The sequence below is a fragment of the Canis lupus genome, chromosome 19, assembly GCF_048164855.1.
Source record: "Canis lupus baileyi chromosome 19, mCanLup2.hap1, whole genome shotgun sequence".
Lineage (NCBI taxonomy): Eukaryota > Metazoa > Chordata > Mammalia > Carnivora > Canidae > Canis > Canis lupus.
In genome coordinates, this window is record NC_132856.1 from 39,364,776 (window position 1) to 39,388,821 (window position 24,046).

At 56.9% G+C, this 24,046-nt stretch overlaps 4 protein-coding genes across 8 annotated transcripts; 2 read left to right on the plus strand and 2 right to left on the minus strand.

The window, feature by feature from the left end:
- Positions 1–2,703: 2,703 nt before the first annotated feature.
- Positions 2,704–5,240, plus strand: RPL29 (ribosomal protein L29). 2 transcript variants are annotated; one of them, XM_072786016.1, is made up of 4 exons: positions 2,704–2,959; positions 3,308–3,352; positions 3,670–3,734; positions 4,693–5,240. In XM_072786016.1, exons 2-4 carry the CDS (start codon positions 3,316–3,318, stop codon positions 5,119–5,121), a joined length of 531 nt encoding a protein of 176 aa, XP_072642117.1. In that variant the 5' UTR covers positions 2,704–2,959; positions 3,308–3,315; the 3' UTR covers positions 5,122–5,240. The 2 variants fall into 2 exon arrangements, with proteins under 2 accessions (XP_072642117.1, XP_072642118.1); XM_072786017.1 differs by having other exon boundaries at positions 2,942–3,082.
- A 2,487-nt stretch (positions 5,241–7,727) lies between these two features.
- ACY1 (aminoacylase 1) lies at positions 7,728–20,067 on the minus strand. 3 transcript variants are annotated; one of them, XM_072786013.1, is made up of 15 exons: positions 19,892–20,024; positions 11,777–11,888; positions 11,043–11,107; positions 10,867–10,971; positions 10,426–10,520; positions 10,089–10,165; positions 9,906–9,995; positions 9,750–9,806; positions 9,326–9,399; positions 9,191–9,240; positions 8,953–9,097; positions 8,783–8,851; positions 8,283–8,362; positions 8,087–8,147; positions 7,728–8,004 (listed from the first exon to the last, which is right to left on the minus strand). In XM_072786013.1, exons 2-15 carry the CDS (start codon positions 11,868–11,870, stop codon positions 7,840–7,842), a joined length of 1,227 nt encoding a protein of 408 aa, XP_072642114.1. In that variant the 5' UTR covers positions 11,871–11,888; positions 19,892–20,024; the 3' UTR covers positions 7,728–7,839. The 3 variants fall into 3 exon arrangements, with proteins under 3 accessions (XP_072642114.1, XP_072642113.1, XP_072642112.1); XM_072786012.1 differs by lacking the exon at positions 19,892–20,024 and adding an exon at positions 12,266–12,406; XM_072786011.1 differs by lacking the exon at positions 11,777–11,888 and having other exon boundaries at positions 19,892–20,067.
- Positions 14,001–19,575, minus strand: ABHD14A (abhydrolase domain containing 14A). 2 transcript variants are annotated; one of them, XM_072786015.1, is made up of 6 exons: positions 18,634–18,764; positions 17,114–17,172; positions 16,189–16,400; positions 15,895–16,010; positions 14,562–14,797; positions 14,001–14,353 (listed from the first exon to the last, which is right to left on the minus strand). In XM_072786015.1, exons 3-6 carry the CDS (start codon positions 16,380–16,382, stop codon positions 14,171–14,173), a joined length of 729 nt encoding a protein of 242 aa, XP_072642116.1. In that variant the 5' UTR covers positions 16,383–16,400; positions 17,114–17,172; positions 18,634–18,764; the 3' UTR covers positions 14,001–14,170. The 2 variants fall into 2 exon arrangements, with proteins under 2 accessions (XP_072642116.1, XP_072642115.1); XM_072786014.1 differs by lacking the exon at positions 17,114–17,172 and having other exon boundaries at positions 18,634–19,575.
- ABHD14B (abhydrolase domain containing 14B) lies at positions 19,599–23,348 on the plus strand. The gene is made up of 4 exons (XM_072786018.1): positions 19,599–19,753; positions 20,689–20,924; positions 21,681–21,922; positions 22,304–23,348. The coding sequence occupies exons 2-4, from the start codon at positions 20,714–20,716 to the stop codon at positions 22,481–22,483; spliced, it is 633 nt and encodes a 210-aa protein (XP_072642119.1). The 5' UTR covers positions 19,599–19,753; positions 20,689–20,713; the 3' UTR covers positions 22,484–23,348.
- The last annotated feature ends 698 nt before the right edge of the window (positions 23,349–24,046 follow it).

Sequence of the window (24,046 nt, forward strand, 5' to 3'; positions counted from 1 at the left end):
ACCCTGTGGGGCAAGTTTTGTGTTTGTCCCCAGGTTAGACTCAGACTGAGGCCGAGAGAGCAGAGATCTGAGCTGGTAGAAGAGGAGGCTCTTCTTCCCATGAAATCCCTGCAGGCTGACTGGCTTCCTGTCTCCTGACTCTGCCACCTGCCTGCACTTGTGAAATGTGTACACTTAATTCCTCAGACATTTATCAGGTCCTGACATGCACCTGGGACTGTGCTAGGCACAGCAGAAATAACCCCGGATGTCTCCAACGCTGTTACGTTGCTGAGTGGGCCCCACTGGATCCTAGCTGGGCTGTGGATGGGGCTGTGGCTCTGGACGAGGCCTGGGCAAGACAATGCCACTGCAGGTCACATGGCTCAGGTGTGTCACATCACACCTGAGTATAAGGCTTGACTCATCACCAGGGCCTTGCCTCTCTGTCTTGTGCCCAAGGCACTAGCAGGGGGCCTGGCAGAGAGACACCGTGCTGAGTCCAGCTAGTGGCTCTGCCCAAGGCTATGCCACAGAGGATGGCAAGTAGGCCTGGGCCCCTACATGGACCTGAGATGAGCAAGAGCTTCTCACTCACAGAGGGTGGAAGTGTGTGGAACCTGGAGGAAGGGTTAAGTTTTTCACCTTTTTTGTGTCAGACTCCTTTGACATCTGGTAATGTTTACTGACCTCTTTCAGAAAAGTTTGTGTGTGTGTGTGTGTGTGTGTGTGTGGAGGGGTGTTTATCTCAGTATTCTCTACACCCAACATGAGGCTGGGTGCCCCCAGAGTAATGTTTTTAAATATGTAGCCCGATGCGGGACTCGATCCCAGGACTCCAGGATCACACCCTGGGCCAAAGGCAGGAGCTAAACCGCTGAGCCACCCAGGGATCCCAGTAGCTCCAATGTTAATGCGTGGCCATCACCTGTTTCTGACTAAGCCTCCCCGTCAGACTATGGCTCTCTACTCACTGCTTGCTCTGCCTCTGTCATAACAGCCTGGCAAAGCTGAGTTCGAGCAGGTGTCACTGCTCACTTTTGAGGAGCTCACTGTGGGAGATGCCGCTCGGCTGGAAGGCCACGCGGTGGGGCAGCCTGGTTCCTCTAAAGTCTTTCCAGCCCCCTCTGCTGGCCCCTACCATGCCTGCTCCTCTTTCTTAAGGGTGCAACCTTCTCTCTGTCCCATCCTCTGGGCTCAGCTCTCCTACTCCCTGGGCTCAGCCCTTGACTCTCTGACTGACCCCTACTTCCCATAGTCCCCACTTCTGCCCACCAGCTCCCCCCTCACCTGTTCTCAGCAGCCCTCGGGACTGCTCCTCCAGACACCTTCCCTCTGGCCTCAACCGCTTGTTGGCATTAGTTCACTCTGTCAGCGACTGAGCCTGCTCTTCATTCTCCTGACTCACACCTGCCAGATTTCTCTCTCCCTTCTCAGGAATGCTTTGGTACGGAGTCACTGACATGTCCTGCCTCCATATCCTCTTTTCCCCCCTTTGCTCCCCTATTACCTGCAATATACTCCTGTCATTTCATGAATCCACTTTGCCAAAGAATGTCCACTTAGCAGGTGTTTACTAAGTTTCTGTTCTACAGCAGGTTCTATGTCAAGCAATGGAAAAGTAAAGGTGACCAAACGAGTCCTGAACTCAAGGTGCTTGTGCCAATGGATACATACACAAGTAAATAAAGAACATAACTAGAGCCTGGAAAGTTCTATGAAGAAAGCAAAGAGAACGAGAGGACACCAAGTAACTGGGGAGATAGAGTGGAGTGTTTTCAGACAGGAAATTCTAGGAAGGGCTCTCCAAGAAAGCACGCCACCCAAAGAGCAAGGAGAAGGTCGTCCAGGCAGGGGGGAGAGCAAGTGCAAAGCCCTGAAGTCAGAACAAGCATTCAGGCTTCACAGGAAAGAAAAAAGCCCACAGGTCAGGGGTAGGGAGGTAAAGAGTTTATTTCAAATGCGAGGTGAGGCCTTTGAAGACTTTCAATGACAAGATCTGCTTTGTGTCTAACAACGCCCTCAGCCCCCACCGCTGTGTGGAGGGAGACTGAACTGGGGGGGGGGGGGGGGAGTCCTCGGGAGGCAATGCCTAACTCATTTTAGAAGCCCAATAGGCGTCTCACATTTGCTGCATCTAAACGGAGACATCTGGATCATTGACCTCCTCCAAACAAAGCAATGAAAGCCGGGTTCCTCCCAACGGTTGTCCCCATTTCTGTGAGCAGAACCAGCATTCACCCAGACGTTCAAGCCAAAAACCTGGGAGCCACCCTGGCCTCCTTCCTCTCCCTCATCTTCTGCATCCCAAGTGCGTGTATTTATCCGCTCTTCTCCGTGCCCGCTACCCGGGTTCGTCGCCAGGTGCCCCCACTCTCCCAGGACGCTCACAGCGTCCCCGCCTCACCGCTGCCCCCTACAGTCCATTCTCTGCCCACTGGTACCTTTATTTGTTTTTATTTTTAAAAGATTATACTGATGAATTCATGAGAGACACAGAGACACAGGCAGAGACACGGGCAGGGGGAGAAGCGGGATCCCTGCGGGGCGCCCGATGAGGGACTCGATCCCAGAACCCCGGGATCACGACCTGCGCCAAAGGCAGATGCTCAACGGCTGACCCTCCCGGGGGCCCGCCAGGTATTTTTTTAAAGAACAGCAGTCTGCCACTCCCTGCCTAGCACGCATGCCTCAAGGGCTCCCTCCGCCTTCGGGACCTTTCATGAGAACCGGGTCCCAAGAACCTGGGCCAGTCGGAACAAACGAGGGTAAAACCGGAAGAAAGCCGGGCCGGGCTCATAGCACCGCCTTCGCGTCTGCGTTGTACCCGTCCGACTTGGGAACCTTTCTTCCCGGCGCTGGGGGAAGCTTTTCCAGAAGTACCTTCCGGCCTCGACGACCCTATTTCCCGTGCTGCACGGCGGCCTTCCTCTCTCTTTTTCTCTTCCGGTCCGAGGCGCTCGGGGAGCCGCGGGCTTTGGTGAGGCTCGGCCGCGCGGTATCCGGAGCCATCCGCGGCTCCCCACGGGCGGCTAGACGCAAAGTCGGGGGGGACGGGGAGACCGGCTGCGTGGCTGTGGGGCTGAGGGCGCGGGGAGTGCTTGTGGGTTCTCTCGGGGAGTGGATGGGAGAGGGAGCGCTCGGACTTGGGGTAGAGCGCAGGCTCGTGAGGGAGGGTTGGTTTCAGCGCGCAGTTACCCGAGTCCCGGAAGCGGGGCCCGGCGTCGGGTGGTGCTGTGTGGAGGCCGCTGGAGGCCGCAGATGCGAGGCGCCCGTGATGCAGCTGCATTCTGGCGTCTGGCCTGACGTCCACTGTCTGTTCCCCCAGGTGCAGACATGGCCAAGTCCAAGAACCACACCACGCACAACCAGTGTAAGTCCCCCCGCCCCACCTCCCTCTCACTTCAGACCCTGGCAAGGATTAGGGATACTGGGGCAGGGCAAGGGGACACTGGGCCTGGGGCTGGTTTTGTTTTCCGCCACTCTTAACTTTGGGTTACAGTTTAAGAAGCCAGGGGGTCTTCCTGAGGTACCCACAGTGCTTTGCATTCCGTCATGAGGGCCATTCTGGATCTCGAGAAGACCTGCTCTGAGAAGGAATGGTTTTCCCCAGGGGGCTGGCCAGCTGTGATGTTGTGTGGTCCTAGCAGAGCACATCTCTGTTGGTCTAATTCCTCTGCTTCCCCACAGCACGAAAATGGCACAGAAACGGCATCAAGAAACCCCGGTCACAAAGATATGAATCTCTTAAGGGGGTGAGTTGAGAAAGCGGGTCCGGTGGCGCAGCCAGGGCCTCGCTCGTATCTTTTCCCGGTTGCAGCATCTTGCCTGAGCAGCAGCCGTTAATGACTGTCCCTCCTGGTACCTGGACTGCCAGAGCCTTAACACTAAACCTTTACTTGGCTTTGCCCAGCCTGAGTTGTAACTCCGTCGTCAGGTGTAACCTGCCTCCTCAGGGTGGCTTGACGGTCCCTGTTGCTTATCCAGAGCACTTCAAGGGAAGAAAGGACCTTATCTTTGTGTCCTCGGTAACTTGTGAGAGCCTTCCATTCTATCAGCTGGTGACCTCGATCTGACCCCGTGCTGGGCTTGGGGGGCAGCTGTCCTTGCTGTGCCAAGGAGTTCTAAGGATTGGCTGAGAAGGCTTGAGGCTGGAGGGTCTGAGCAAGAGGATGGGGTCCTGTCCCTCTCCTGTGGCCTTGGTCTTTTGGTCTGTGGCATGAACCATTCTATCTCTGAACCTCAGTTTCCCCATCCTGGTGTCTTCTTCAGCCTCATCTGCTGTGTGTCTATTGTACCGGGCATGGTGCTTAACCGACTTCATCCTTTAAAGAGGTGGGGATAGCCTTGGGAGGGGTTGAGAAAAGACAATCCTGCAAGCCTGGCAGAGGGGGCAACTTTCATTTGTTCTTTTCCTTCTTGCATTTGAGCGCTGTTGGGCTCTGGGCATGTAGCCCTGAAGATACAGTCTGTGTATGTTGCATTAGCAGGGTGGAGTGTTGGCTTTGGGGTTGTGGTACATGTTTCTCTGCAGGTAGTTTGTAAGGGGTGTGTATTTCAGCGTTTTAAGTTTGACTCAATGCTGTCCATGCCCCCAGGAGGCCTTGGGTGGAGCCCAGGAGTCTCCTGGGCACAGCTGTGGCGAGGGTCACCAGCGGTGATTTGGGGCCCCACATGCTGCACTTAGAGCCTGTACCTTTCCTTGCCTTCCAGGTAGACCCCAAGTTCCTGAGGAACATGCGCTTTGCCAAGAAGCACAACAAGAAGGGCCTGAAGAAGATGCAGGCCAACAATGCCAAGGCCATGGCTGCGCGTGCTGAGGCTATCAAGGCTCTTGTCAAGCCCAAGGAGGTTAAGCCCAAGATCCCAAAGGGCGGCAGCCGCAAGCTCAATCGACTTGCCTACATCGCTCACCCCAAGCTCGGGAAACGTGCTCGTGCCCGCATTGCCAAAGGTCTCAGGCTCTGCCGGCCAAAGGCCAAGGCCAAGGCTCAAACCAAGGCCCAGGCTGCAGCTGCGACCCCGGCTCCGGCTCCAGCTCCGGCTCCGGCTCCGGCTCCGGCTCCGGCTCCTGCTCCTGCTTCTACTCCTGCAGCGCAGGCTCCCAAAGGTGCCCAGGCCCCCACAAAGGCCCCAGTGTAGAGGCTTCTGCCTGCCAGTGTGAGGACGGAAGGACTGGTATGACCCCTGGGCTTCTGTCTGCATGGGCCCGGTGTCCTCCTGTGCTATTTGTACAAATAAACCTGCGGCAGGATCTGTCAGTTGGCCTGTGTCTATGATCCAGGGACTGGGGTGTGGGTGGGAGTTGGGAAATGGAGCCTTGGAGCAACAAGGGGACCTGGTAAAAATCATGGTGGAGGGCCTTAGGAGGCTGGGGCACATAGCCTGCTGGAATAGGCAGTCTGGTGAGGAAAGGGAAATCCCAAGTATCCTGATAACGTCTTGGAGTTTACCTCCTCTTTTTTTTTTTTTTTTTTTTTTTTTTTAATGATAGGCACATAGAGAGAGAGAGAGGCAGAGACACAGGCAGAGGGAGAAGCAGGCTCCATGCACCGGGAGCCCGACGTGGGATTCGATCCCGGGTCTCCAGGATCGCGCCCTGGGCCAAAGGCAGGCGCCAAACCGCTGCGCCACCCAGGGATCCCTGGAGTTTACCTCTTATCTTTATCTCTTGGGATAAAGAGAAGGACCCTGCTGAATTTTTCAGTTTGGCCTATTGGGGTCCAGACTTAGGCTGTTGCTAGTGTACATAGCCAGCTTCCACTACTCTGGATTGTGGGGGCAGTGTGCATGATGCTGGGCAGTGCTGGCACTGCCTTACTAGCACTACTGGACTTGACCCTGCTGTGCCCCTGGGATCAGCTGCTTCATCTGCAAAGTCTTAGTCCTTAGAGCAGCCAGTGAAGCAAGTGGTATAAGTGGTCCTGGGTATTTGTGGAGGCTTCCTATAGAAGGTACCAAGTGTATCACTTCCTGGTCATGCAGTCCTCAAGACTAGTCTTTGAGTATGGTGGTCTTGTGGACCAACCCTGGGCACTTGGGAGGCTCCAAAAGGGTTGCATTTCTGGGGCACTAGGCAGCTCACTCAGTTGGTTAGGCATCAGACTGGATTTCAGGCTCTGGTCATGATCTCAGTCATGGGATCAAGCCCTGAGCTGTCCTTCTGCTTCTCCCTCTTCCTCTGCCCCTCCCCATCCCTTGCTCACACACTCAAAATCTTAAAAAAGAAAAAGTTGGATTTCCTTATATGGAGACAACATATATAACCCATGATACATGGTCCTTTCTTTGAAGTAGTTATTCTCTTTGTAAACTTGTTTGAAATCAGGAGCTCTGGGATTGGACCCAGGCAGCCCATGTGGGACCCCAGAAAGTTTACCCAACCAGGGCTGTGCTGCTAGCTCAGGACTGGCGTCCTGGCATGCTCTGGGTGGCCAACTGCCCATCGCCAGGGGGTGTCAGGTAGGTGGGGGTCTCAAAAGGGACCAGGAGCAAGTTTTATGTCTCAAAGGTAACTTAGCTCAGCCTGAGGTTACCAGGTCAGGGGGGCTTCCAGTAAGGCCTGTGCTCTAGTCCTCAGGAAGGCATGAAGACTCCTTTCCCCTGTCAACCTGCTGTAGTCAAGGTGGAGGCCAAGCCCCACATTGGGGGCTTCAACTAGGCTTACTTATGGTCACAGCCAGCTTGCTATCAGCTGCCAGTTTCCACATGGAGCCTCCCTTGTGTAGAAAAGGAATCCCTAGTTCTGGAGTTTCAGATATTAACTCCCATTACCTACTCGCTATGTAGTCTCGGGCAAGCTCTTCTAGCAGAGCTTCTGAAGGGGCCCAGCGACCCTGCATCCAGGGGCTGCTGGGAGGGTTCAAAGCAGATGAAGCTGGCCAAAGTCCTGGCTCCCCGTCAGAACTGCATGAGCAGGGGTTATTACTATCGGGACTAAGCCTGTAGGCCATGGAACCAGGCTGTGGACCTCCCTCTGGCCACAACTAGAACTTCAAAAGCCAGCCCTCCCCACCTCTCCCCATGCTCATGGAGGTCAGGGCAGGGAGACGAGCAGGGAGACCTACAGGACTAGATCAGACGAGCTAGAGGAGCAGGTTCAGCCATCAGGGCCACAGTGATTCCAGGTACTACTGCCTGGACCCCCACCTAGCTGTGCTGACAGACCGAAGCCTCACTCACGGGCCACTCAGCACATGGGTTCCCCTGCCCGGAATGCAGGAGTTCTATGATGAACTGATGTGGTCTACCAAAGCTCCTGCCCCTCTGTGACTCCTGCTCCCAACACCAGAGCAGGGGCTGCACCCCCTTCCTGTCATCCTGAGGATCTGACAAATGCTAGCAGTCATGGCTTGCCAGCTATCTCACCACCTGCCCCACATCTGGCAGGGCCCAGCTGGCTTCCAGCTCTAGTCCTGTCTCAGGATCCTGAGTGTGTTCCCAGAAAGCCAGAAGTGTTTCCCTGAGATCTTTGCCTTGGTTTCCTCCTCAGTGAGAATGGTGTCCTCGAGCTTATAAGTCAGATAGAGGTGTAGTGACCACTGGACAGGAAATATGGCCCCTTGATGCTAGACACAGACATGGCTGGGTAGTACTGGACGAGTGTGCTGTGTCAAGGGGCACAGAGAAGCATGGGGGTGGTAGGGAGGTATCTAGAGCCAGGCTCAGTTTTCTCATCTGTGAAATGGGGATGGTAATAGCATGTCCCCAGAGAAACGAGAATCCCTGCTCCATGAACGTCCTTGCACTTCGGAATTGGCCCCTGTCCACACAGACTTTATTGTTGGGGTGGGGGGAGGGAAGGGTCCTTGACCCTGATCAGGAGGATGATCCCAGTCTAGAAGTTGGGAAGCCCGGCACTCAGCCATCACTGGGCAGGGCAGGCACACTAGCCAGAGCGGGCAGCAGCCGTGTGTATATATCAACCCCACGGAGGAACACGGCCTCATGCAACCGCTCATCGTGGTCGTGCAGCAGCACAGGTGTGAGGTTCATGGGCGAGAAGCCCAGAGCTGGGACCCCTACCTGCAGGGGGCAAGGAGAAGCCATTAGGAGGAAGGCCAGCATCCAGAACCACCCCACTCCCCACCCACTGCAAGTGGCTCACCGCACGGAGATAGCGGCTATCGGTGGCAGCAGGGAAAATCTCTGGCTCCAGGGTGAGGTTCCTACAGAGGGAAGAGCCTGGTGAATGAGGAGGCTGACGGGAGAGAGCAAGGGAAGGACTGGAGGGGCAGAGGCAGGTGGAAGGGAGGTAGGAGGAGAGAGGAAAGGGGAAGAGAAAGGCTGGCCAGTGTGCTCACATGTCCTTGCAGGCCCCGCTAAATGCTGCCCACCAGGGGTCTGAGTCATCAGTAGATGTCACTCGGGACTCTGTCCACTTCTGGAAGGAGAAGGATTGCAGGATCAAGACAGGGCCCGGACATCTTGCCCTATTCTTCACTGCTTCTCTCTCTGCCTCTCTCTCTCTCTTTGTGTCTCCCATGAATAAATAAATAAATAATCTTTAAAAAAATAAATAAAAGTAGTATTATATAAATGTTTAATTCAGGTCCATGCCTCTCTTCATGCTATAAAGACTATGAGACCATGAACTGGGTCTACTTTCACTCCTACGGTATCCCTAGCACTCAACAGTGGCCTCTACAACTAAGGCTTGTTGGTGAATAAAATGTCTCTCCTGCCTAAAGAAATGCCCAGACGTATGCAGGCACACCAGGCCTGCATCCCCACTGTGACACCCACTCAACAAGCCCCGTTTCCCCTGCCTCCAGAGCTCTTGACCCAGAGTCCCAGCTGATACCTGAGCAAAGTCGAAGGTGACCCCATCACCAGCTGCCTGGCACCAGCCCTGCAGCTGCTCCTCGAAAGCCTATGAGAAGGGAGATAAGCTGACCTCTCAGGCTCTCCCTGAGCCTCCAGCAGAGGATTGAGGACCCGGCTCCCTCCTCCAAACCCAGGTAGAGTTGGCACCTTCAGCTCCACATCTGGTGCCACACGGAAGTCGAAGCTGGCGCTCATAGTAGCAGGTACCACATTATAGGCCACGCCACCCTCTAGCTTGGTCAGATTCACCGAGGTCACAGCCCCTGCCTTCAGGTGGGGGTTTGACTGCAGCCTGCAGTGGGGGGCAGGAAAACAACGATAGAGAGCCCCCCTTCTCTCTGGCACAGCCGCCCAGACCCCCAGCCTCTTCCCCAGGCTGCCTCACCTCTGCCTCTCCTTCTCCCGGAAAGTCAGGATTGAGCTCACAACCTTGTGCTAGGAGAGTGTGAGGTCAGATGTGAGAGTGGCCCCAGGACAGAGCCTTGGGAATTCCCAAACTCCCTCCCTGTGTGCCACGCACCAGCTTCTCTGCCGCCGTGTCCTCGATGAAGCGTGAGCCGTGGCCTGGGTTCCCTGTGCTCGTGATCCGCACCCCTGGGAGATGAGGGAGAAGAGGGTGTCTTCAGCAAGGGAGAGGCTGGAGAAGTGATCAGCCTTGGAGTGGGCCCGGGTCTTCCCCTCATTCCAAGCTCCTCTGGCAGGACTGTTCGCTTCAGAACAGTGTAGAGCTGACTCCCCTGCCGCCCACACCCCCCGCCACCACCCTGGGGGCTACCCTCAGAAACTCAGGAGGAAGCCCAAGTAGGAAGGGGCTGGGAGGGAGAGACTCTGGGTTCCAGGCCTCCTCAGGCTCCAACTTGCTGCAGGACTCTAGGCAGGCCCCTGCCCCTTCTGGCCTAGTGCCCCACCTCACAGAGATGCCCTCCTTCCAAGCCCATACTCACACCAGGGGCTTCGCTCACTGTAAAAGACAGTGAAGGCGTCGGTGGGGTTGGCCAGGCCTGGGGAGGGAAAGGGGATTCAGGGGGTGGACTGGTCCAGCCACCGGCAGCCTCCACATCCCCCCTACCGGCTGCTCAGGGGCCTGCCACCCTGCTCACCTTCATCCAGGGCGAAGCCGGCCTTCAGGGCCCGGAACTCAGGTCGCTGCACGAACAGCTCCATGCCTTTGTGACCCCCAACCTCCTCATCTGCGAAAGCAGCAGGGACCTGGGATGAAGGAGCTGCCTCTGCCAACACATCCTCCTGTTCCCTAAAAGCGTCCCTCCCCAAGCCACTCCTACCTGGCACAAAGGTCATATGGATGGTTCTGGGGAAATGGCGACCCTCAGCCTTCAGCCTCCTCACAGCCTCCAGGTACCTGAGGGGCAATGCCAGGGTTTAAGCCAGGCGCCGGGGGAGCCCCCGGATGCCTGCAGGTAGGCTGGAGCCTGCAGTTGGCAGGGGACCATGGGAAGGCCCTGTCCTTCAGTCTCCCTATCCATGTAAGGGTGACAATTCCTGTCCAAGAGAAGGGGTAAATTCCTCGGCCTCAAGGTTCTCAATCACACCCTAGGCCCCGGGTCATTTTGATAGGCCAGTAGGGACACTGTGGGGGACAGGAAATGGGAGGACACTCACTGGATGCTGACACACTTCATGTCCTGGGCACCCCTGGCATAGATGTAGCCTTCAGCATCCTTGAAGGCCTCAAAGGGGTCATGGCTCCAGTGTTCCTGGGGCAGAGATGAGAGGAGGGACCCGAGTCCCACATTTAGTCATTAATCTACTCTGTTCAACTGTGGTCCTGCCCTAGAAGCCAACCCTACGGCTGAGGTGACGAGTGGGATTGGTGAAAGGGACAGAAGAGGGCTGCAGAGGGCAGTTGATTGCCATTCTTCATCTCTACTCCCACCTCCTCCCCTACCCTGGGCACAGAATGGCCCACTGGACAAAATGATGTCCTATGAGGTTGGGAGTCAGTTTTGGGACCAGCTCCTTAGGCTCCCTGGGGACCAGTGGGGGGTCTGCATCATCTTTGTGTACCCCAAGGCCTGCACCGCTCCCCGCGCCCCCACACACCTTGAAGACAGGCACCACATCCGTGTGAGAGTTTAGTATGAGGGAGGAGAGTCTGGGGTTGGTGCCTGGCCACGTCAGAATGGTCACCACATAGCCAGGTGCCACCTGGAGAGGACCAGAAGGTAAGGAGGTGCCCCAGGGGCACCTCCCAACCCCATGCAGGGCCCCAGGCTCACCTCTACTTTCTGACAGCCCAGGCCCAGCTGATGGGCTCTCTCCTCAAGGAAGGCCACAGCAGCCCCTGGGGACACATAGAGTCTTGGGCCTACTTCTGCCTCTACCCACACCTCCCACCAGCCCAGGGAGAGCTGGGGGGCACATCCAGAGAGAGGAGCCGACCCTTACACAGGCCACTGCCTCCTCAGTGCAATTCCACATCCCTTGGGGACACCCGCATTTCTGTCTCCAGCGAAGATTATCTTTGGCCAGTCAGTGACCCTTTGTGGAAGGTCAGGTGGGAAGTCCAGAGTTAGAAATTGCTCTCTTCCTCAGGGATGGGCAGAGGCATGACCTTCCGCCAGTGTCTCCCAGCTGGTAAGTACAGGGCGAGGGTCTGGACCCATGTCCATAATTCCCAGCCACCAAGCTTGATTCCCCGAGGGCTGTGGTCTCTGTCCTGCCACCGTTGCTTCTGGAGCCTCTTCCCTTGTGGCTGTCCCATCTCCCTCCCCCACCTCAGACCCCGGCAGTGAGGTGAAGTTGTTTCTTCCCTAGCGCCAGGAGTAACTTTTGGTACAACAGCCCGGAGGGGCTGCTGAGCAGTCTGCAGACCTGGGGACCCGCTAGAGGCGTGGAGACGCCACTTGGGGCAGCAGAGTGGGGCTCAGCGGGGTGACAAGTGGTGGGCGTCGGTGTAGAGCAGGCCCCGCCCCGGATCCCACCGCAGGCCCCGAAACCACCGCGTTCTCACCGTAGTCGGGCTCCGGCTGGACGGTGCGGATCCGCAGGTACCGGCGGAAGAGCGTCACGGACGGGTGCTCGCCCTCGAGACCCTCGCTGGCCATGGCGCCGCGCTTGGTGAGCTAGGGGCAAGTCGAGTGGCTACCTACCCCTCCCAGCCGCTGGGGCCCAGGGGACCCCTAGATCTGCACCCAGCCCTTCCCCGGGGCGGTTCCCCGCACGTGAGAGCCCCCCTTCTGTTTCAGGAGCTGTGCCGGTCGCTTTCAACACATTCCCGTATTGAATGCACCAAAGAGCTCCAGGAAGTTCGTGCCTCTGAATGCCCACTTTACAGGGTGGAAAGCTGAGGCTGAGAGGTTCAGAGACGGCCACAGAGTAGCCGAGGCCAGGTCTGAATCCAGACGTGGACTTTCCCTGCCCTCCTCAAAACACTTCTCCCAATGGCCCAGATCTTATGCCACGTAACCCCTGACCCCCCTGCCCTTCTCTGGGGTCCCACCTCGCTCTTCGCTGGTCTCTGGCCCGCGCTCGCCTCTCAGCGCCTGCCCCGGACTGTGGCCAGGGCTCAGGGTCCTGCGAGGTCGAGGGCTCAGAATCGCCCCGGTCCGCCCACCACGTGGCTGCACCGGATCGCGGGGCGGGGCCGAAGACTGAGCGTAAGGGCCGCCCAAGTCTCTGTGGCAGAGTCGGCGACCGCGTCTCAGCCCGCCCCTGGCTCCAGCCTCGTCTCGGATTACGCGATCCCTCTCGGGGACAGCCGCCGCCGCCGCCGCCACCTGCTCCGCCCCGCGGGCCCCGCCCCGCCCCGCCCGCCCCGCCCCGCCGGCCTAGGCCGCGAGCTCCGGGTGGTCCCGCCCCCGGAGGGCTCTATCTCTGCAGCCTCCAGACTGAGCAGGAAGGGAGGAGGGCAGACCTAGACACAGGGCAGACCTGTGCCCCCGCAGGCGCCCCTCCCCCCTGGGGTACAGCGCTACAAAGTCCTGCCAGAGCTGGCCCCTCCCTGCAACCCCAGCCCCTCCCTCTAGTCTCTGACTTTTCCCCTTTCCTTGTCTCAGCATCTCAGGGAGATCCTCCCTAACTGCCTCACCCCCTGGCTGGAGAGGTTATTGGTCAATATCTGTCCCCTCAGACTGTAAGTTCCAGGAGGCTGGTCCATGTACCCGCAGGAATCTGTCACTAGCAGGGCACAGAGCAGACGCTGGACAATGTGCCACTAGTGAAGGATAAATGGACAGAGGGGCACATGTGTGACTGCATGTGAGATGGCGCGAATGTGCCTCTGTGTGAGCTAATTCAACAATGTGCATGACTGTGAGTGTGACAATACGAGTGTGAGATGCTGGTTGGGTGTGACAGAGAATGTCATGGTGACAGGATGTAACCGTGAGGCTGTATGATTGTGTGAGAGGTGGAGAAACAGCACAAAAGCATACATGTGGCATATTCTTGGCTGACCCTGTGCCAGGCTCCCTGGCTCTACTACAGCCACCGGACAGGAAGGATAAAGAGGCACAGGTGTCGCACTGGCCACCCACAGGCTGCTCACAGTTGTAGCTGCCCACTTGTGTGCCTGGTTGCCCTTTGTATTCTGGGCCAGTTCTGCCCCCTGCTACAGGGACTAAGTCTGCTTATGGATGACAGAGTTGAAAACTTCAACCTCTGTACCCAGAGGAGGCAGGCTGGGAGGGCAGGGTGGGGGATCCATCCCAACCCTCCTGGTGTTTAAGTCTAATCTGCTTGCTGACCCACACATACCTAGGGGGCAATCAGGCTTGGTAATTCACCAGCAATGCTATGTTCACTGTTAAACCACATTCCTCACTTCCATCCCTGCACATCCTGCTCCCTTTGGCCATAGGTCCTGCGTTCCTGATTCACTCGCTCAATTGCCAGACCATGAATTTCCCACCAATCCCAGTGGTCACACAGCAGTAGTAACACTTGCTTGCCCTGACCCCCTCCAGCCCTGTGTGGCCAAATGCTCCATTTAAGCAGACTGAGTCAAACCTAAAACCAAATTTTGAGCCAGGTATTACCATCATGCTCATTTTACAGGTGAGGAAATGAAGTCAAGAGTGGTGAGGGCAGCCAGCTAGGAAGTAGCCCATGTTCTTAGCCTTCCCAGGCTGCAGAAGCCTCCTTCCAGCTCCCAGCCCCAAAGCAGCCCCAGGCTTGCCTCTCACTCCCACCCTACCTGCTGTAATGCCAGGAAATAGGACCTGTCACTCACCAAGCATGACAAAAATGTGTTTTTTTATTGTGTCTGTGAGATGAAATGAGAGGTCCTGGCTGGCCATTGCCCCCTGGCTTCTACTCTCCAATCCCAGGGGCTGCCTCCCTGGTGGAGCACTGGTCCAGATTCTCCAAGCTCAGGCCAGGTCTGGGGCCTAGTCAGTGGGTGAACTCAAGGCAGGTGGTCAAGGAAGGCAAGAAGGACAAGGTGGAAGTCTTGAGGCTTGTGGAGGTAGCAGGCATGGCCTGCATCACGAAGCTTCACCACAGAGTGGTTGGGCAGGTGCCGGAGCTGCCGCAGTGACTCCCGAGCCAGGATACGGTCCAGCTCCCCATACAAGATGAGAGTTGGGGTCTGCAGGGCAAGGTAAGGGGCTGTGATCTGGGGAGCTTGATGGGGACTGACCCTCTAGCCACCTCCTTAGGAAATCTTTCCCAAACACCCCATCTCTTTCTATCCATATGAGGCCATGCCTCCTCCAAGTGAGACATGAGTCCTTTCCCGCCCCGTGACTTGAGACAGGAATAGGAAGCTGGACCTTTGGAAACCCTCCTTCCAGTACCTTCACAGCCCAGAATTGTTCCTGGGTGTAGTTCTGGGTGGAGGCGGGTGCGATGGGCACAAATCCACGCAGCTGGTGGTGGCCTTGGATCAAGAAGGGCAGGGCGTAACGGCCACTCAGAGAGGGGCTCACCAGAACGGCATTGTGCACCTCCAGGTCTCGCAGCACCCGCTCCAGCAGCTCTGCTCGCCCTGCCTCTGTGTTTGCCTCCTTGGAAGGTGCAGAGTTCCCAAAACCTGGGAACAGCAGGAGGCAGTAGCTGAGGGAGGTTGGAAAGGAACTAGGACTTCCTGCCCACCGCAATGGGGGAAAAGCAGAGGCACACGGCAGTGCTACTCCCAACTTCCCAGAAGCCATTTTTTGTAATGTGATAGGTCTGCTAGAAAAGCATCTTTCATCCATTATATTGGCAAAACTAAGAAGATTGACAATGTGCAGTGCTGGGAAAGATGTGGGGAAATGGGCACTTTCGTACATGACTGATGGGAGGCACAAATCCATATAGCAGTTTTGGAGGGTAAGGTAATATTTGTCAAAAATTTTTAAATGTGTGTCATTTGACCCATCAATTATCCTTGGTAGCTACCCTACAGAAATTATTGCCTACATGCTCAAAGAAACATGTCCAAAGTTGCTTCAGTTTCAAGCATTTCCACTGATGCTGAAAACTCTAAATCAGCCTATATATCTACCTATAGAGAAATGGCAGATAAAACCTGTCCATCCTTCCAATGGCACCCAGTACAGACACGGAGGTTCATAGTGACTGGCCTGCTCTATGAGATGTAATTTAAGGGGAGAAAACCAAGCTGCAGATAGATTTGCTAAGCAGACAGGACACTAGTCATGTTTCTAACCTCACCACACAATCTTGGGTATTGTCTTTCTACATATGGAAATGCCTGAAGGGGGTTGGGCAACACTTAGGAGAGAAATGTGGCATGGGCCTCCAAGGGCCTCACTTTTGTTCGATTTTTAAAGACAAGAATGATAACATAAATCAATTGCATGGCTAAAAGACCAAAAAGCTACTTAGTTTGTCATAATAAGTACACGGAGATCTCTCCATGCAAGCACTTGTGAAGTGAATCATGTTTCTACTAGCTCTGTGGCATGCAACACTCCACATTCTAGTTTTCAAGGTAGAAAATAAAGACACAGACCTTTTAGTATAACCATCTTGTGTTGTGACCTGCCCCAGACATTGGGGTCCAAATGCACCCACCCCACCATACCTTAAGGCTTTTCTACCCCTCCAATTCCTCCCTCTGGGAAACTGTCCCTTGTACCTGCTAGATATTGCCTCCCTAAACCCCGGAGTGGGGGCTCTCACCTGGGAGGTCAAGGGCCACGGCCCGGTAGCCCCTCTGCGCCAGCAGCTGCAGTGTGCCCAGCTGCTCCCATGTGTGGGAGTTAAAGGCCTTTCCATGGAGGAGCACCACTTCCACCCTGTGGGCACACAGGGGAGTGTGTGTCCTGAGGGTCTCAGAGTGGCCCACCATTCGTTCTTTCTAGGCTTGTCCCACCACCACCCCAGGCCCTGAGAGCCCTGAATTGAGCTGGGGTCCCATGCAGGGACTTCCCTGTGGACCTAGTTTGTCCTTTACACCCTGGGATCAGCACCCACCTGCGTGCCCGGTGGAGCGGGAGCACCTCGCGGTAAAAGATGGGGGAGTTGCCAGGGGTGAGACCAGCCAGGATTGTGACATTGGGGCCTCCCCAGAGCCAGGAGGTCTGCTCAGGGGGGCCTGGCAGCCCCACATACAGGAGCAGCATGAGCAGCAGGCCCAGGCCCAGCAGGGCTACCTGGAACCGGCTCATGGAGGTCTGTACCACAGTCTGGAGGAGAGGAGAGGAAGAAGATGCTGGGGCTGTGGCCCCATCAGGTCCCCTGGACCCCATCCCCAAATCCCACCCAGAAGCCCCCAGCAGAGGAAGAGCTTAGCCCTTGCCCTTTCATCCTGCTCTGGGCAGGGGTCTGAAGGTTCATATCCAACTTCTCCACATGCTGGGGCAAGGGCTCCGATACCCTACAGCCTGAGAAGGAGCATCTGAGATGTCCCTGGATACACAGCATGCTCCATGACCACCATCCTCATTGTGCCAGCTAAAACCACTTCCGTTCATCAAGTGCTTATGACAGCCAGATTCTGTGCTTGGCCCTTCACATACCAGGGCTCACGAATCCAGGCAAGAACACCGGGGAGCAGATATAATTAGAGTTCTCTTGCAAATGAGGAAACAAAGGCTCAGAGATGTAAATTCTCTTGCTCAAAATGCAGAGTAGCAAGTGGCAGAACTGGGATCCAAACCCAGGGCTGGGCTGCTAACGACCAGGCTACACTCAGTTTGCCAAGGAAGAGATCACAGGGCCGAAAGGTGAGGGATGAACTGGAGCCTTGCTGGTGAGGATAGAGTACTGAGAGTCATCACAAGTGAAAGGCTACGTATAAGGCCCCATCCCACTGACAGCAAGCCCCATCCCACTGATGAAAATATTTAATGCTCTACTTCAGCTGATATTAAGTGGGAGGAGGGCTCATGGAGAATACCTGGGATGGAGAAATGCTGAGGCATAAGGGGACTACAGCCAGGGAGGAGCATGGTACACCTAGAAATGGAGGTTAGAGAGATGAATGCTCCCTCCCAACCCTACCCCAGTTTCATGACCTGCTTCACAGACTCCTGCAGTCTGGGTCCTTTGACTATCCAGAGGACAGACATCAGGACCCAGGACCCAGACAGAACGGCTAGCCCTGGCTTTGAGGCTCTGCTTTGCCACTTCCTGGCTGTGTGTCTTTAGTTTGTCAGTAAAATGAGAGGAAGAATAATCCTGCATCAGCCCTCTCCAGTTTCCCATATTTCAGTAATATAGTGGACTTGACCCAGGGCTGTCCTGTCATCATTTCTTGGGCCTAGGATGAGTACACCTGCCTTATTCCCAGTTTCCAGTAAACACATCTTTATTGAGTGCCAAATGGGTGCTGGCCCAGCTAGAAACCAATATGGTGCCACCCTCCTTTCCTGGGAGCTTTGGGGATGTTTCTCAAGCCCTCACCCCTAGGCTCCCAGTCCCGTGGGGGAGGGGGCAGTGGCAGCCCCTCTGGTGCTGATGGAGAGCCAGGAGCTGAGGGGAGGAACAGGCCACTCTTTTCTTCCTTTTGACCAGGAACAGCAAACTCCCACTCCACTTGAGCCTAGGTTCCCACTAGTGGGAGAATTGGAGCAGACCTCTTCTTGTGGGAAGCCTGCTGTAAGGGAGAGGCGGGACCTTGACTGTTGCCTTAGCAACCTAGGCAGATCATGGTAGTGGGCAGCTAGCCGGCAACCCAGCATATGCTACAGATATGGATGGCTTCAGATACCAGATGTGGTATAAGCTGTACCCAACTTAGGTCCTTAGCATACATGTATACAATGACACACAGGTGTACACACATGCACACAAACATCCAGTCTTGCTCCCACAATGCTTTTCTTTTGCACAAGCTATTCCTGGCATGGCACATACAGGCAGCCCTGCTTGGCCCATGAGCAATCGATCCCTTGAAATACATACCCTCAAAATCAGGCACATGGTCAGCCATTGGGAAGGCAGATGGACAGACAGACACACATGCTTTCAAAATCATGCACACCCTCAAATTCATCATAGTCATATACACCATCCTAAAACTACACATGCATACAAGAAACACACATGTGCAAGCAAACAGACGCTCATAGCCTCAGAAATACACAGGTAGATACACACCCTCAAAATCACATGTACACAGAAATGCACACAGCAGACATACACAGACGCAAGCATACAGACAGACCGACACCCCCCCCCCAAAGGTTGGCACGTAGAAACAGACACCACATGGACACACACGCACATTCAGACCCCCGAGAACGCACTCAGACAAACGCCAGCGCTCACACACGACACACGGACACAGGCACACTCCCTGCCCCAGCGCCTGCCACTCCCGCAGGACTCTGCCCCAGGGCTCCCGGGGGCAGGGGGCGGAGCCAGGATGGTCCGCTCCCGGGCACCCCGCTGTCTTCACTCCCCGGGGACACTCACCGGGCCGACCGGGATGACCGGGCCGGACACCCCAGGGCGGGCCCCGCCCACGCGGAACCAGCAGCCAAACAACGCCGCGACCATTGCGCCGCCTCCTCGGCTCTGCAGGCTGCTGTGCGGACCAGGCGGTGGAGAGCGCGGCCAGAGAGGCGCGCTTGCGCAGTGCGCAGTCGCAGGCCCCGCGCCTCCTAACCCCACCGAGGGGGGACTCCAGGCGGCGCCCGAAAGCAAGTAGGCCAGGCCCACTGTCCAGACTTCCCGGATTGTTCTCAGCCCCAGGGCCAGGGGAGAGCCACCGGCTTCTTCCCAGCAGACCATCACTACCGTGGGTCAGTCCCTCGTCTATACAGCGGAGTTATGGATAAGGACCCTCGGTCAAGCCTTAGCACTGTGTCTGGAGAGGAGGCCTCGCTGTTTAATGTCAGATGTCATTGTTACTTGGCAGCTCCAGGTCTCAGCCCAACCCCGACAAATACACAGGCGCTCGTAGTGTCACAGGCTAGGGTGGCCTGCGCCTCCTTCACTGCTCTTTATGGCACCTATCCTGGTGGCGGCCAGGGCGGGTACCGGGAGGCAGCGCGGGGCACATAGGACTGCGTTATGGACCCCGTGCCAAAGAGGCAACATCACACCCGTCCTACAGGCCGGGAAATAGGCTCGGAGACGCCGTGAAAACGATCGAGGCCACCTGGCTGGACCTTGAGTGCACTCAAAGCTGTCGGGCTTCCTGCTGCCAGCGCACGGCTCAGGGCCTGGGCAGTCAAGGCCAGGGATGAGCAGGGTGGGGAGGACGAGGACGGAGCAGCAGGGATGAGACCCCAAGAACCCTTCTCCTCCAGCCGCCTCATGTGCCTCCGGGGCACGCTGCTGGCGGCCAAACGCAAGGCGGGTGCTTGGAGCACCTGGCGCCCAAGGGCTCGGGGACAACGAGGCCGCTGGGACGAGAAAGATCTAGCGGCACCGACCGGCCCTGCCACGGCTTGTGGCCGCAAGAGGGCGCCGCGCGGCACGGCCCGGTCCCCGCCCTCCGCCGGGCCGCTGCCCCGCTCCCTGCCCCGGGCCCCAGTCGCCGCCAGAACTCGCCTGCCTCTAATCCGCGCGAGCCTACGCAGCTCCCCAGGTACCAGCCCTGCGCCCCGACCCCCTCTTCTCCTGTCCAGTGAGAGCCCACCCCCATCTGCCCCCAGTTCTTCCCGTTCCGATCTCGGCTCCCGGGTCCCCTCTCGGGCCTGCCCCACCGTTTCCGCGTGCGCCTTACCGGGCCCAGCGAGCCAGGACCGAAGTCCGCGGAGCGCACCGAGCGAGCCGCCGCGGCGCGGATGGCCGGTGGCCGAGCTCCTGACCTCGGCGTCAGAGCGCTGGGCCCGGCGGGCGGCGCGCCGGACTCCCCGCATTCCTCGCGGGCCGGAACTCCAAAGACTTCCCCAGCTCTGCGTTCCGGCTTCCGCCTCCGGAAAATGGGTTTTTAACTCCAACCGCGACCGGCTCCGGCCTGTGGTGCCAACCTACAAACTGTGAACAGTGCCTGGGAGAGGAAGAGGTGGAAGCAAAACATCTACTTGCTGTTGATTGAGCACTTACTATGCTCACTGTGCGCTAGGAGCGGCGTCCAGCGTTTTCCGGGCTTGAGCTCGTTTAATTTAATCTCACCGACCGCCTCTAAGCTGAGTGCTATTGTATTATCCCCATTTGTAGAAAAGGATAATAACAATGAGGACAATAATCGTAAGGGGAGCTCTTGGTATTGAGTTCCAAGGGTAGGCACCCTCATTTATCAATTCTTTTTTTTTTTTTTTTCCAACTCTTTAATTCTTGAGGTAGGCTTTATTGCCCCTTATTCCAGAAGAGGAAACTGAAGCTCAATGCCACACAGTTGACTGGCAGAGGCATAAATAACACCCCTGTCTTCCCCACCCCACAGCATGTGGAGAGTTCTGGTAGCCCCCTGTAGGCCTCCTTGCTGCTCCCATAGGGACCCCTGCCCCTTCTGTTGCTCTCTTTGCTCCATGAGCAGGGTGTTCTGTGGCTCCTCATCAGTCTGGCCTTGAACCACAGGTGCTTCACCAGGACAGCGGCAGGGATGGCGGGTGTGGAGCAGCAGGAGGGCACCATCCAGGTACAGGGCCAGAGCCTCTTCTTCCGAGAGGGTCGCCCAGGCGGCGGGCAGGCTGCCAGCTTCTCAGTTCTGCTGTTGCATGGCATCCGCTTCTCCTCCGAGACCTGGCAGAAACTGGGCACGCTGCACAAGCTGGCTCAGGCTGGCTACCGGGCTGTGGCCATTGACCTGCCAGGTACTTCCGGGGCAGGTTTCTGGACCGGGGTTGTGGGGGCCTCACTGGGGAAACTGTGCACCAGGACACTGGAAGGACCTAGCCAGGCTAGGCCCTGAGCTTGACAGGGTGCAGTGTACTTAGCCAGCCAGGGCCTTCCAGTTTTCTCTGGTCTCCATTGGGATGTGGTCTGGACACTCTCCAGCTGCTTCTAACCAGGTTGCCCAGGGCAGTGTCTCAGGGTCTCTGAGCCTGTTTCCTCATCTGTAATGGGAGATACAGATTTTGGATGGGTGGCTCTAGTGAGAATGGACTGAGATTACGTGAATATGTGACCAATACCCAACACCTAATAATCAGTACTCAGCCAATTGGAATTAAAATCTTTTGACAGAGCCATAAGTATAGGCTCTGTTGGAAGCCCTAAGGAGTGAGACTGAGTCTCCTGACACATTTAGGGGTGAGGAGACTTTCCTAAGGTCACATAGACAGTTGGGTGGAAAACTGAAACCTGGCCCCAGCTGTGTTGGACTTCAGAGCCTGATCCTTTCCAGGACACTCTACTGCTGGGAGAGATGGGCATAGACAAGGGAAATGCCTCGTGCTTGCCACAGATATGACAGATCTAGGCTGCCGTAGCAATAAACTTGGGCACACTGTGTGCTGCAGGAACCTGGCACAGAGAGATTGACTTAGGAGGGTTTCCTGAAGGAAGGGACTGTCTCTTCCATTTTCCTACTCAATGCCCTTATCTTTCTCACACCTGAATCCCTGCAGGTCTGGGGCGCTCCAAGGAAGCAGTGGCCCCTGCCCCTATCGGGGAATTGGTCCCCAGCAGCTTCCTGGCAGCTGTGGTGGATGCCCTGGACCTGGGCTCTCCAGTTGTGATCAGCCCATCGTTGAGTGGCATGTACTCCCTGCCCTTCCTCACGGCCCCTGGCTCCCAGCTCCGGGGCTATGTGCCAGTGGCCCCCATCTGCACTGACAAAATCAATGCTGCGGATTATGCCAGTGTGAAGGTATCCCTGTGTGGGAGGCTGAGATGCCCCTACCACGAGCAAGAAAGGGTCCATCCGGGGGGCCTCTTGTCACTTGGGGCAGGGTAACCAAGGTGTAGCTTCTGGGGGGAGCTAAACTACCAAACTCTGCCCTTTATCTTTATTTAGCAGATTACTGTGCCTTGGCCTGTGCTAAACTGTGTACTGGGGCAGCAAAAATTCATGCCTCTGTCCCCCAGGAGCTGGGGCCTCTCCTACTCCCCACTGGACCAGCTTGTCTCTCCCTCTCATTTGGGGTGACCCCAGGAAGAGACTGAAGTGGTGGTGGGCCTACAGCTGACCTCTAGGAGGCTGGGCTGGTGTGGCCGATCCCTGCTTACTGTTTCCCTTTCCTTTCTCTAGACCTCAACTCTTATAGTATATGGAGACCAAGACCCCATGGGTCTGACCAGCTTTGAACACCTGAAGCAGCTGCCCAACCACCGGGTGTTGGTCATGGAGGGGGCAGGGCACCCCTGTTACCTTGACAAACCTGAGGAGTGGCACACGGGGCTGCTGGATTTCCTGCAGGGGCTAGCATGAGACCCAGCCCTGCTGTCGCGCTGTGGGGGGTGGCTGCTGGCCTGCCTTGGACTCTCTCTGTTGCCTCCCTCCTCCATGGGTTCCTATTCATCATATACACACAACAGGTGTGTCTCTGTCTATCTGGATTCTTGTCTCTAGGGTCTGCCTTTTCCTCTTTCTCTTGCAGTGACAGACTAAGGAGGTGAAATCAAGAGGAAAAACCTCAGGAATCAAGAGACGTAATCTGGTGGAGGGTAATCTGTTAGATGGACTTCTCCTATAGGCTTTCCTGTTCACTCACACCCCTTCCTCTGCCCTGTGCAGCCTCCCCATCCTGCCTCTAACCTCTTCCTTCCGTTGCCCTACAGGGCATTCACATCTCCTACTCTTGCCTCTTAGACCACAGATACTTCCATGCCCACATCCATGCTTATGCATTTAGAGCCATCCATGTTCCCAAATATGACCCTTCACTTGGGAGCAACCACCTACGGACAGGCAACTTGACAGACATGCACAGTCACCAGCAGGTTTGCAGTGCGTGCACTCACACACATGCATTCTTGTGGTTCATTTGCATGGGCACATGCACCCTCCCAACCATGCAGAACCCTACCGTCCAGGAAGGTGGGGACCCTATGGGAGCCAGCCCTAAACTCCATTCACAGGTTGCAGCTGGCCCCAGACTAGAATTGTCTCCCAGAAGGTGAGGGCCATCCCTTGGAACCTCTGATCTCCTTGCTTTTCCCCCTCTTTCCGGGTGCTCCCTGGGTTATTAGGCCTGGATCTGCTCAGCCAAGCTTGTTTCCTGCTCTGAGGTTTGGGGGCTGGGGAAACGGAGAGCGGAGAGTGGAGGTCGGTGAAATAAAGTGATGCAATTAGACCCCGCAGGCTCTTGCTGTCTCCGGAGCGCCGCCCCTCCCCCGCCCCTGGGGACCGCCACTGTGGGCCCCTCCCCCACTCTGGCGGGACCAGATGGTCCCCCTGCCCTTTGTCCACCCGGCCAGATGGAGGGGAAGGGAGATTGGATTCCCCTCCCCACCCACACACCCAGGTGCCAAGAGACTCAGCTGTGGGGGGAGGTGGAGGTCAGTGGGACCAGGCTGAGCCGATTATGGAGAAGAGGGGGAGATAGGTCTGCCCCCCAGGAGGTGCGGTGGGGGAAGAAGAGGGCTTGGGGACCGTCCAACTTCTCCCATTCCCTAGCAGAGTGCACGACCGCGCCGCGGCCCTTGCGACCCCAGCCCCCACAAGGCATCCTGGGGGTAGCTTTGGGGGAATGGCGGGGCGGGGTGCACGGGGTCACACCGCTCTCAGGCCCCTCCTCCAGCCGGTCCGGTCACCTGTCCGGGACGGACAAGGGCCGGGCCTTGAGGAAGCGGTTGGGTGGCCGAGGGGCGCGGGGCTTGGTGGGCGAGAGCCCCGCGCGGGGCCGGGCGGCGCAGAAGCGAGGAGAGCCGGGAGCCGGGAGCCGGAGCCCGGAGCGCGGGGCCTGGCGGCGGGCCCGGGGCCGAGATGGGGGAGCGGGGGGTCGGCGGAGCGCCCGGCGGGCGGCCCTGCGGGGCCGGGGCGGGGGCGGGG